Source organism: Gadus morhua, chromosome 7 (assembly GCF_902167405.1).
Source record: "Gadus morhua chromosome 7, gadMor3.0, whole genome shotgun sequence".
NCBI classification, from domain to species: Eukaryota; Metazoa; Chordata; class Actinopteri; order Gadiformes; family Gadidae; genus Gadus; species Gadus morhua.
In genome coordinates this window covers 31,909,284-31,921,803 of record NC_044054.1, presented here as the reverse complement: position 1 = coordinate 31,921,803, position 12,520 = coordinate 31,909,284, and the positions used below count along the sequence as shown (strand labels likewise).

The 12,520-nt window shown below is 51.9% G+C and overlaps 1 protein-coding gene across 4 annotated transcripts in view; it reads right to left on the bottom strand.

The window, feature by feature from the left end:
* Positions 1-32: 32 nt before the first annotated feature.
* The window catches only part of aifm1 (apoptosis inducing factor mitochondrion associated 1), a 14,344-nt gene continuing 1,856 nt past the window's right edge, over positions 33-12,520 (bottom strand). The window contains exons 3-18 of one of the 4 annotated variants that reach the window (XM_030361194.1): positions 12,132-12,243; positions 11,385-11,609; positions 9,389-9,868; positions 8,871-8,989; positions 8,564-8,694; positions 8,161-8,251; positions 7,998-8,082; positions 7,391-7,467; positions 7,197-7,305; positions 6,914-7,021; positions 6,716-6,804; positions 6,474-6,614; positions 3,519-3,661; positions 1,518-1,642; positions 1,109-1,299; positions 33-622 (exon numbers count right to left, since the gene is read on the bottom strand). In XM_030361194.1, the coding sequence (XP_030217054.1) occupies positions 551-622; positions 1,109-1,299; positions 1,518-1,642; positions 3,519-3,661; positions 6,474-6,614; positions 6,716-6,804; positions 6,914-7,021; positions 7,197-7,305; positions 7,391-7,467; positions 7,998-8,082; positions 8,161-8,251; positions 8,564-8,694; positions 8,871-8,989; positions 9,389-9,868; positions 11,385-11,609; positions 12,132-12,243 (2,298 nt within the window). In that variant the 3' untranslated portion in view covers positions 33-550. The remainder of the gene's footprint in view (positions 623-1,108; positions 1,300-1,517; positions 1,643-3,518; positions 3,662-6,473; positions 6,615-6,715; positions 6,805-6,913; positions 7,022-7,196; positions 7,306-7,390; positions 7,468-7,997; positions 8,083-8,160; positions 8,252-8,563; positions 8,695-8,870; positions 8,990-9,388; positions 9,869-11,384; positions 11,610-12,131; positions 12,244-12,520) is intronic. The other 3 variants (XM_030361195.1, XM_030361196.1, XM_030361197.1) reach the window with 3 other exon arrangements.

Genomic DNA, 12,520 nt, shown 5'->3' with positions numbered 1-12,520 from the left:
GACGAGCACCAACCGACTCAAAATCAAACGAGTTTCACTTTAAAAATATTTTTTTATTGCAGATTTCATCTCTTCTTTTTTTCAACTCCTTTACACACACTGAGGATACAATCCTTGATCGAGCGATGGGGGAGGAGACGGAGAGACAGGGAGGAGACGGAGACAGACAGAGGGAGAGAGACCAATAGATGGAGCGAGAGAGAGAGAGACAATTATACTTGAATCACATTTTCCCGACGAGGACGATGCATTCACCTTGTGGGCGTGGCCTAATGAGACGGATCAAACTGATTGTTCAAACACACACTCAGAACGTGAAAAGTGCCAAACGCTCGTCTTAATTACAGAATCACGCCCGTGTGCGTTCTCCCAGGGACAGGAAGTGAGCTGCAGTGACGACAGGAAATGAGATGCAGTGCAGAGGTTCAGCAGTGGGGTTCTCCCAGCGCGGTCGTCACACTTCCGAACGATTATTGGCCGCGACAGCCTTCACACGCCATTAGCTCTGCGCTCAACACACACACACTCCTAGCACACACACACACACACTCTAATCCTCGTGGATGTTGAAGAGTTTGGCCACTTCGTTCAGATCTGCGTGTTCCTCCCCGTCTTTGATGATCTGGAAGGCAGACAGAAACACGTTAAGTCGTGCTATCGGACGCAGATCGTACGCTCAGAGACGCATCGCTTTCTAACGGAGCAAATAAACGCGGGGCTCAGGATCGGAAAATTTAAACGGGTGGATTCAGAGTGTGATTGAACTGACCCGCTTGCTGTAGATGTGTGGATAAATAAAACTGTTTCTGACAAGCTTAAGGAGTTCTGACTCAATGTCAGCTGTAATAAATAATACAATGAGTAAAACACTTAAACTGAAACATGACTCAATGAAAGTATAAAGACGAATAAACTCCCTCCGATTCTAACACATACCGGGAGCTGTGCCTGATCCAACGAGAGCAGAACTACATCCCATCATGCGGGTTTCTCCATAACGTACGTAGATCCGTCTCCGACTCAAACACACGAGTATATTCCGACCTCCATAAGTGACTCTCTGGGGCCTGACTCTGAGCCGAGCTACGCCGAGTCCTGGCGGTCGTACCTTGCGTGCGATGGGCATCCTGTTGAAGACGTTCCACAGGATGATCCCGACCACCACCTTGTCCCGCAGGTAGAAGATCACCCCCTTGCCGTAGTCGTCCTTCTGGGGCAGGCTTGGCGGGGCGGGCGTCGTGGAGGCCACGGGGCTCTGGGCCACCTCCTCCGTCTCACTCTCCGACCGGATCCCCGTCCCTGGGGGTGAAGGACCGACACAGCGGGTGAGGAGAGGGAGGAAGGGGGGGGGGGGGGGGGGTCTAGACTCTAGGGGGACTGACAACGTACTGAGGGAGGGGGGAGTCTAGGGGGAGGGTGTTTGATTGTGCTCTATAACAGAGTCTGGTCTCAGTGGTCTGTAACAGTCTCTGGGGGGTCTGTGTGTGTGTGTGTGGGGGGGGGGGTCTCTGGCGTACCGGACTTCTCGGTGGCGGCGCGGGGTGTGTCCTTGGCGGTCGCCTTGGCGAAGACCCCCACGGTGGGGAGGCTGCTGTCCACGATGCCGATGGCCTCGTAGCCCACATCCGGGCCCAGGTCACTCCTGTCACATGACACGGGCACACGGTGAGTCAGCCGCACATCAACATGCATGAACCACAGCAGCCTCTTGCTCAGTTCTCTCTTGCTCAGTTCTCTCTTGCTCAGTTCTCTCTCTCTCTCTCTCTCTCTCTCTCTCTCTCTCTCTCTCTCTCTCTCTCTCTCTCTCTCTCTCTCTCTCTCTCTCTCTCTCTCTCTCTCTCTCTCTCTCTCTCTCTCTCTCTCTCTCTCTCTCTCTCTCTCTCTCTCTCTCTCTCTCTCTCTCTCTCTCTCTCTCAGGAGACTAGAACCTACAGGAATGCTAGAACCTCCTAGAGGATGACAAGAACCTTCAGGGACTAGGTCCTTCTAGACCTGGAACCCCAAAAAGCACTAAAACCTACAGACAAGACTCTAGAGAAACAGGAGTATGGAGTTAGAATCATGCCAAAACCCCGCACACACGCAAAACGTGTTTTGCTCACGCATAACGATTCACACGCACACAAAACGTGTTTTACTCACGCACAATGATTCACACACACTGAGCGTGTGTGTGAATCATGTGTGGTTTGCAAATACAAAACATCATTCACAAACTAATGCATTTTGCTTCAGAAACAAATACAGTATGTTTTACACAAAGTACAAAGAAATATCCTTCAAGTACACAAAACAATTCTACAAGTACGGAACACGAAAGCTGCGAGTGGATCGGAATGCATTTGCGCACGGATCAGCAAGGCGGAAAATTAGTGCCAAATAGGGCTGGGTAAAAAAATCGATTTAATCCATTTTGGATCGATTTCATTCAAATTTTGCAATATCAATTCATAGGACATGAAATCGATTTTTTTTTGGTTTGTTTTGTTACCATTATTATTATTTTTGCACTTTGATAAAAAATGCCTTAATGCAATTTGCAGTGATGGAATGCTGTAGGTCAAGTACACTTTCATTTGCAATTCCTTTCTAATTTCAAAATTGCGCTTTTGAGACTTGAGACAGTTTAAGTTTAAACTGTCCAATTTACAAGTTTGCACTTAAAACCTGTTGTTTAAGATGAAGAGAAAAAATAAAGTACATTTGTATTTTTTAACACAGTTGAGCTATTTATTATTTAAGAGCAGATTCAATCAAATCGAATCGTGATTAATCTATTATGAATCGAAATTTAATCGATTTAGGAAATTGGCCACGATACCCAGCCCTAGTGCCAAAAGTCACGTGAGAAACAAATGTCCTGTGATTCACACTAAAAACAACAGGTGGCGTTGTTCCTGCCAAACCCCACGGATTCCGTACGGTTTCCGTACGGTTTCCGTGCGGTTTAGCACTTTTACCGCGCTATTCTAGGGCCAGTTAGTGGCCTTCTTAGCTTTCCATAGAATCCACACACGGTTGGCCGGCATCAAATAAAGATTTTGGGGAGAAAAAAAGATCGTCCTGGCGGCCTTAAACTGACTCAACAGCACCACCTGCTGTTGTGTAGGGTGAATCACAGGACATTTGTTTGTCACGTGACTTTTGGCACTAATTTTCCGCCTTGCTGATCCGTGCGCAAATGCATTCCGATCCACACGCAGCTTTCGTGTTCCGTACTTGTAGAATTGTTTTGTGTATTTGAAGGATTTATTTTTGTACTTTGTGTAAAACATACTGTATTTGTTTCTGAAGCAAAATGCATTAGTTTGTGAATGATGTTTTGTATTTGCAAACCACACTGAGCGTGTGTGTGAATCATTGTGCCTGAGTAAAACACGTTTTGTGTGCGTGTGAATCGTTATGCGTGAGCAAAACACGTTTTGCGTGTGTGCAGGGTTTTGGCATGATTCTAACTCCATACAGGAGAACCCAGAGGAGCGACTAGAACCCCCTCGAGGAGCCTCTGGAGGACCTACCAGAACATGGACTGGTGCCAGTACGGCTTGTTGGCCCCGGTCATGTTCTCCCCGGCCAGCCGGCCGCTAACCACCGCGTGGTCGTGGTGCTCCACCCGCCGGCGGCCCAGCCGGATGTCGTAGAAGCAGGCTGCATCGCCGGCCTACACACACACACACACACACACACACACACACACACACACACACACACACACACACACACACACACACACACACACACACACACACACACACACACACACACACACACACACACACACACACACACGTTTAGGTCGGGCTAGATACTGGGTAATACGGTAATATGTTGGGGGTGTATATACTGGGTAATACAGTAATATGTTGGGGGTGTACACAGTTGGTCATATGTTGGACGCTTATAGCCTCCCGCTAGATGTATGCTGGACGCTATAGTGTAGCCCCCAGCTAACTGGACGCTATAGTGTAGCCCCCAGCTAAATGGATGCTATAGTGTAGCCCCCAGCTAAATGGATGCTATAGTGTAGCCCCCAGCTAACTGGATGCTATAGTGTAGCCCCCAGCTAACTGTATGCTATAGTGTAGCCCCCAGCTAACTGTATGCTATAGTGTAGCCCCCAGCTAACTGTATGCTATAGTGTAGCAGCGTGTAGCAGTTTGGATGCTATAGTGTAGCAGTGTGGAAGCTGGATGTTAGCTAGAAACAGCTCATAGTTTCTCCACCATGGATGCCACTAAACATGGATGCACTTAGCAGGACATTGGACACAGGGTAAAAGCTTCTACCAAGCGTCACATGTTGCTAGCATCATGCTATGTGACAGGCCCTCGTCTGCACATGTAGCATGTCCGCGGCCGAGGAGCATGAATAAATCACCAGGCAGCCCCCAGGAAACAGCATGCTATGGTTTCTTCATGGAGGGGGGGGGGGGGGGGTTGAAGACGGAGGGCAGCACATGTAGCGTAGCGCGTAGCATAGTGTAGCATAGAGGAGCGTTGCAGGTGAGGACGGAGCCCACAAGACGTGTAGCATAGCTACAAACTATGCTTCCCTGCAGCGCTACGTGTAGCGTAGCCGGTAAGGAGCCTACAGGACATGTAGCGTAGCACTAGCGTGTAGCATAGCGTAGCATAGAGTAGTATGTAGCGTAGCGTAGCACTGCAGGGAAGGAGCCTACAGGACATGTAACGTAGCGCTGCAGGTAAGGAGCCTACAGGACATGTAGCGTAGCGCTAACGCTGCAGGTAAGGAGCCTACAGGACATGTAGCGTAGCGCTGCAGGTAAGGAGCCTACAAGACATGTAGCACTAGCGCTGCAGGTAAGGAGCCTACAGGACATGTAGCGTAGCGTAGCGCTGCAGGTAAGGAGCCTACAGGACATGTAGCGTAGCGCTGCAGGTAAGGGGTCTACAGGACATGTAGCGTAGCGCTGCAGGTAAGGAGCCTACAGGACATGTAGCGTAGCATCTCGGGCTGCTCGATTATGAAAAAATATATAATCATAATCAGGATTATTTTGGTCAACATTGAAATCACGATTATTCAAACGATTATTTTGGAGTTTGAAATCATGATGTATTTATTCAGCATGTCTCTCCCAAAAAACTCTTTGTAACTGAGAACTTGGAAATTCCGCCTTAAAAAAAATACACAAAATGGTCAAAAAGAATATGTTCAAATCTAAAATAATGTACAGATATGTATCCAGCTGTTCTTCACGTTTTATTTGAAGAGATTTTTTTTTTCAAAAAAAATCGAAAATTTGATTATATTAGTTATCTGGTCGTTCGACGCTAAAACCAAAATCGGAATCAAAAATGCGATTAATCGCCCTGCCCTAGTAGCATGTAGCATAGCCTAGCGTAGCAGGTGAGGGCGAGGTCTACAGGCAGTGTAGCGTAGCAAAGCATGTAGCTGCAGGTGAGGAGCCTACAGAACCGGCCCGCTAGCGCCTTGACTCCGGCTCCCTCTGCGTCCCCGACACCCTCTCCCTAATGACCTACTTAACACGCCACGTCATAATAGACATCCGGGTTGCCGGTTCAATGCCCTCTGCCCGCGGCCCCTGCAGCACATTAACACGGCTGAAGGGAGGAGGGGCTGACGGGCACAATTAGCAAGAGGACAAACACACGGCCGCAGGGGCCACTGGGGGCCCTCTCTGACTGTACGGGACCCCAGAGGCCCCGATGATGATATAACCGCCATAGCAAGCTACAGATGGGGACGCTGTATGATCGGCAAAACAAGTTAATGTTTGAAAGCTTTTCCTAAACTCAACCATGTCTCTAGGAAGAGACATGGTTGAGTCGTAGCAGCGAGCTGCTACGACTCAACCATGTCTCTAGGAAGAGACATGGTTGAGTCGTAGCAGCGAGCTGCTCCTCCCTTTGTGGGGGGAGGATGGAGGGAGGATGGAGGCCCCCCCCCCCCCCCCCCTCGAGACAGGCTGTAGATACTGAGGGGGTTAGGACCATGTGGAAGGGACAGGTGGAGGGGAGAGGAAGGGTGGAGGAGGAGGGGAGGACAGGATGAGAGGAGGGGAGGAGAGGAAGGGTGGAGGAGGAAAGGAGGACAGGATGAGAGGACGAGAGAGGAGAGGACGAGAGGAGAGGAAGGGTGGAGGAGGAAAGGATACGAGGAGGAGGGGAGGACAGGATGAGAGGAGGGGAGGAGAGGAAGGGTGGAGGAGGAAAGGAGGACAGGATGAGAGGACGAGAGAGGAGAGGACGAGAGGAGAGGAAGGGTGGAGGAGGAAAGGATACGAGGAGGAGGGGATGAGAGGAGGGGAGGAGAGGAAGGGTGTAGGATGAAGATGAGGATGTGGGGAGAGGAGGAAGAGGAGACTACGACAAGAAAGAAAGAAGAGCCGATGAGGGGAAGTGAGCAGGAGGTGGAGCTCTCAAAAAGCTTTGCTGACTAAAGAACAAACTAGAAGCCCCCCCCCACGCCGACCCTGGCGGAGGACCTACCACCCAGATGTTGGAGCGCGCCTGCAGCTCCGCGTTGACCCGGTACCCCCCGAAGTCGGCGTCCACCTCCAGACCGGCCGACTTGGCCAGGTCCACGCTGGGCTCCAGACCCACCGCCGCCACCAGGTGGTCCGTGATCACCTGCAGGGGGACGCGACCACACCGTGAGCTCCTTGAGGACATGACGCTGCATGGTTCTCTCATCAGTGGGGTCTTCCCCCGGGGTGGGGGGGGGGACGTACCACGCGGCCGTCCTTCAGGTGGATGTGGACCTGCTCGTCCTTGAAGCTGACGGACTTCACCAGGGCCTCGGGCATCACCTTCACCCCCTCTGAGGACACACACTTCCCATCAAACTCGTGTTCAATGATTCGTTTTCAGTAAAATGTTCCTAATTAAAGCGTTGATCAGCAGATCAGCAGGTCTGATAGGACGGTCACCTTTCTTGACCTTCTCAGTGGTCCAGTTGCTGAGGTACTCCGGGAGGACCTTCCCCATGTTCCCCTTCTCCGGGAAGATCTGCACCACCTCCAGGTCTGAGTCAGCAGCTGGAGGAGGAGGAGGAGGAGGGCGATCAGACTATAGGTCAAACACGCTGCTGTAGTGAATCCGTGATGATGAAGTCGTTACAGATCATGAGATTGGGGTGATGATGAGGTTGTTAAAGTTAATGCGAGTGGGTGAGGGTGACATCGTCACAGGTCATGCGACGGCTGGTCTTACATCTCCTGCCCAGGGCGCAGGCCAGCTCACTGCCCAGGAAGCCTCCGCCCACGATGGTGATGGACTTCACACTCCTGGAGACCATGTCCAGCACCTTGAAGTCCTCCACCTGGAACACACCGGCCAGCCTTCAACAACCAGCCGACAACCCACCTGTGAGGCGCTCTGCCGCCCTCTAGTGGCAGCTCACTCACCTTGCGGAACAGAGTGGTCCGGTTCATCACCTCCTCCCCGGCCCGCTCTATCACCTGCATGTTCCTGGGGACTCCGCCTACAAGGGGAGGAGTCAGCATGAGGGGGGGAGGAGTCAGCATGAGGGGGGGAGGAGTCAACACGGGATGGGAGGAGTCAACACGGGATGGGAGGAGTCAACACGGGATGGGAGGAGTCAACACGGGGTGGGAGGAGTCAACACGGGGTGGGAGGACACAAGGTGGGAGGACACGAGGTGGGAGGAGTCAACACGGGGTGGGAGGAGTCAACACGGGGTGGGAGGAGTCAACACGGGCTGGGAGGAGTCAACACGGGCTGGGAGGAGTCAACACGGGCTGGGAGGAGTCAACACGGGCTGGGAGGAGTCAACACGGGGTGGGAGGACACAAGGTGGGAGGACACGAGGTGGGAGGAGTCAACACGAGGTGGGAAGAGTCAACACGGGGTGGGAGGAGTCAACACGGGGTGGGAGGAGTCAACACGGGGTGGGAGGAGTCAACACGGGGTGGGAGGAGTCAACACGGGGTGGGAGGAGTCAACACGAGGTGGGAGGAGTCTAAATGAATGCGTTTTTAAAGCGGTGCTCACCTGTAGCGATTAGACACTTATCGTAGGAAATCTCCGTGTTATCGTCCAGCTGCACTTTGTTCCCCCTCACGTCCATGTGCACCACCTGGTGGACAGTCAGGGCATCAGCTCAACCTGACCAACAGGCCGTTATCTGGTGGTAAGGCGGTGCAGCGGTACAAACCTTCCTGCCCGTGAGCACGGCCACGCCTCCGTTGGGGGCCACGGCCAGCTCCTCAGGGCTGATGTAGAACGACGGCGGCTGGAAGTAGATGCTGACAACACAACAACAACAGACATACTTAACACACACCGAGACGCCCCGTCACCAAGGATCAGCCACACACAGGGTCACATGACCGAGGAGGGGGATAGAGGAGGAAGGAGGTTGTGTGAGAGAGGAGGAGGTGTAAGGAGGAGAAGATGGAGGTAGAAAGTATAGGAAGTGATGGACAAAGAAGAGGTGGAGGAGAGCAAGACAAGGATGTGAGGGAGAAAGAAGAAGAAGGAGGAGGAGGAGGAGGAGGAGGAGGAGGAGGAGGAGGAGGAGGAGACAGAGGAGGAGAGCATCGTAGCGTAGGGCCCACCTCCTCTCCTTCCCGTTCCACTGTTTGAAGCGCAGCGTGTCGGTGACCGTGGGGTCGTCAGAGAACCACAGCTCTTTGGAGAGCGGGGGCCTCATGTAGGGCAGGTCCGGCTCGTCCGTCACGATCAGCACCTGGGGGGGGGGGGGGGGGGGGGGGGGGGAGGGACGACGACACCCGTTTAGCTCCATCATCACCTCCTTCGTCACCTCCTTCATCACCTCCCTCGTCACCCAATCAACCCCGGGATCACCCACAGTAACCCCTCTACCATGGCAACCGTCACTCTACCATGGCAACCGTCACCCACCTTGGCACCAGGGTCGCGGGCGCGGATGGAGCGGGCGGCGGCAAAAGACGCGGTGCCCCCTCCAATCAGAAGGTAGGGGGCGTGGCCTGGCACCACAGGTAGGCTGGCTGCGGGTTCCGCTGAGGGGGGGGGGGGGGGGGGGAGACAGGGGGAGGCAGGGAGAGAGAGGGAGTGAGAACCCAACGCCGGAGCCCTGCACTGAAGCAGAACCATGACCCAAACATGACCAGCTGAAGACAAAATGAAGACGTGCACTTTACTCCTGAAAATAACCAGAGAAGAAGATGAATTATTTTATTAAAATTAAGGAAAAAAAAACAGGTGAGATTCAAAGTTTAGTAGAACTGCACAGTGTGCAGGAGAGCAGGTCTTAACCATTACCCGTTAACAGGTTTGTCGAGGCTAGGTCCACAGCTGGATTGAGAACCCAAAACGGTGAAAGAACATAAGATGGAAAGTAAAAGGAAAACAGCGTCAGGCTGCACCCTGAGTCGGTCGGGTCTCCTCCTCGCCCTTACCACTCTCTGCTGGGGCGATGGGGTCCGCTCCGACAGCGGCTGCTTCTACTGCAACTGGTTCTACAGCAGCAGCTTCTACAGCAGCAGGTTCTACAGCAGCAGGTTCTACAGCAGCAGGTTCTACAGCTGCTACTTCTACTGCAACAGCTTCTACTGCAACAGCTTCTACAGCTGCTACTTCTACTGCAGCAGGTTCTACCGCGGCAGGTTCTACCGCAGCTGCAGGTTCTACTGCGGCAGGTTCTACTGCGGCAGGTTCTACTGCAACAGATTCTACAGCTGCTGGTTCAACAGCTTCTGGTTCTACAGCTTCTGCTTCTACTGCGGCAGGTTCTAGAGCAGCGGCAGCAGGTTCTAGAGCAGCGGCAGCAGGTTCTAGAGCAGCGGCAGGTTCTGCAGCAGCGGGTTCTAGAGAAGCAGCAGGTTCTACTACATCAGGTTCTAGAGCAGCAGGTTCTCCAGCTGGTTCCGGTCCACTTTCTGTTTGTAGGAGCGGAAGATGTTAAGCAAGTTAGGACACAACTTTCACAGAGGAGGAGGTCATAGGAACTCAGAATGCATCATGGCCATGTGTTGGCCATGCTGTGTTGGCCATTTTGAGAGGAATCAGGAGTTGAAGTAATGTTTAATCCTAGAAAGTATATCAGAACCTAGGCTTATGAAAACTTAGGCTAGCTAGGTTAATGTTTTGCCACGTCCCACATGAGAAACACGTTCCCCCATGGCGACTGACCCCCTGTACTGACATGCAACGTGCGACGGCAGTGGGCATGCAACCAAGGGGGCGGGGCGGGGAGGGGGCCCTTGACACAAGGGACCCCCAACGGGGGGGGGGGGGGGGGGGGGGGGGTGGTTACCAGGAGTGTGAGTGAGGTTCTAGAGGGTTTGACGAGCGGAGGGTTTTGACAAGACGGGTGCTTGGCATTCAGGGTGACGGCGTTAATGAGGGATGCAGCGATACATCCACCCAACGGCACACCCACCACCATATTAGTACGCCGACGTCGGACAAATTGCTTTGATCGGTATCGGAAGAGTCGGCCATGAACCGCATATATTTGGAAGTTATCATAAAGATATATTTATATGCATCTTAAAATATATGAGTTGCCATGTGAAAACTATAACTGTGTATGGAACCATAGCGATTCAATCTTAACGGCCCATATTTGTTTATGAATATCGGAATTGGCAAAGTCATATTACATCGGTGCAGCCCAACTTTTAATTAGAGTCTCCATCTCGAGCTCTCGATGTGTGACTAGGTCGTTAATCTCTCAAACACACGTTAACATTCTGTGATAAGACCAAGAAGTCTTTTGTTCAGAGTCTGGGCCTAGAAGAGAGAAGTGTGGTGAAAGTCGGCGGGGAAAGAATGGAGAGTTTCAACACTGTTTACATGCAGCCACCTGTGAGAAACGTCTGGAGGAGGAGGGCGGGTTAGGGAGAAAGTGTATTCCGCATGCAACACATGGTGGCAGGGTCCGAGGGTCAAGGGTCACAGGTCACGACTCGGTTCCATGAGGTCATGCATGATGTGCCCTGGACGCCAACGTATGGATATGCGACACATTCTTGGGGCTTCACGTGTAGACCACACTGCAAATGTATGAACTTACACTCACCTATAAAGCCCAGCGTCTAGCCCTCAAAGTGAAAACACGAGAACCAAGTGCTCACATGAACCAGTACTTGGTAATTAACACTTTACTCAGCTTTTATTCCAACACTTTCAGTACATGAAAGAGACTGAGGAATCCCAAGTTAAGTAACTTAATCACAGCGTCCGTTTATCACCCATCCTCCCGACCGCTTTGTATTCTTAACCCAACCGGTCGGAGGAACATCGCTGCAACGCTGTCCTCACGGCGCTGGGAGTTGAGGTTAAGCTCTACACATGGAGCCGCAGGCATGGCCTCTGTCTACACATGAAGCGCAAGACTGGACCTCCCACGTGCAGGTGGAGACGGAGAGAGGGACGGAGAGAGGGACAGACTACCTGGGCTGTCTTCACTGGAGCTGGGGGCGGACGGCTCCTCCGCGGGGGTCTCCTCTACTACTGGGGTCTCCTCTACTACTGGGGTCTCCTCTACTGCCGGGGTCTCCTCTACTGGGGCTGGGGTCTCCTCTATCGGGGCCGGGGTCTCCTCTACCGGGGCTGGGCTCTCCTCCTGGGGGGCCGGTGCGAGGGCCTCCGTCTCTGGTGCTGCAGCTACTGAATCTAACAGAAGGACAGAGGAGAGTAGGATTCAGTATCAGAGGTCACCTAGACTCTGCATGTCACCTAGACTCTGCATATCCCCCCCCCCCCCCACACACACACACCTCTTACACACCTTTCACTTAAATAAATAAATAAAACTTAGAAATGTGAAGCATTTTATCCTAGCTATCTTTGTTGTCTACGGGGAATGGGTTAACCTAGTGATGGTTAGTGCTTGGCACTTGGTTCTATGAACATCCTTACTGTACCGACAGAGATATATTGTTGTTTCTCTTCCCCCTGACAAATGTACTTATTGGAAGTCGCTTTGGATAAAAGCGTCTTCTAAACGCCCTCAATGTAAATGTTAATGTAGTATCTCTAAACCACCTAATGACCGGTTCTAGACTAATAACCTTTTTTTAGCAGTCAGAGTTTAAAGAAACGTGTTAACTTTATATAAAAATACCAGAGCCTACACATGATGCAGTACCAATCCCTGAACCACAGGAGCGTATAGGACCAGCCGACCCGACTCACCGGGCTCTGGGCTCTGGATGTACGACGTCTGCTGCGACTTGGTTGGTCTGGAGGTGATCTCTGTGATGCGCTCGTCGTATCGCTCTCTGTCCCCTCGCACTGTCCGGTACGTCTGGTAACCAAACACTCATTAATACTGATACCGTAATACACAGAATACAACCACCAGGAAACACTCATTAATACTGATACCGTAATACACAGAATACAGCCACCGGGAAATACTAATACCGTAATACACAGAATACAGCCACCGGGAAATACTAATACCGTATTAGTATTTCCCGGTGGCTGTATTCTGTGTATTACGGTATTAGTAATACCGTAATACACAGAATACAGCCCCCGGGAAATACTAATACCGTAATACACAGAATACAGCCACCAGG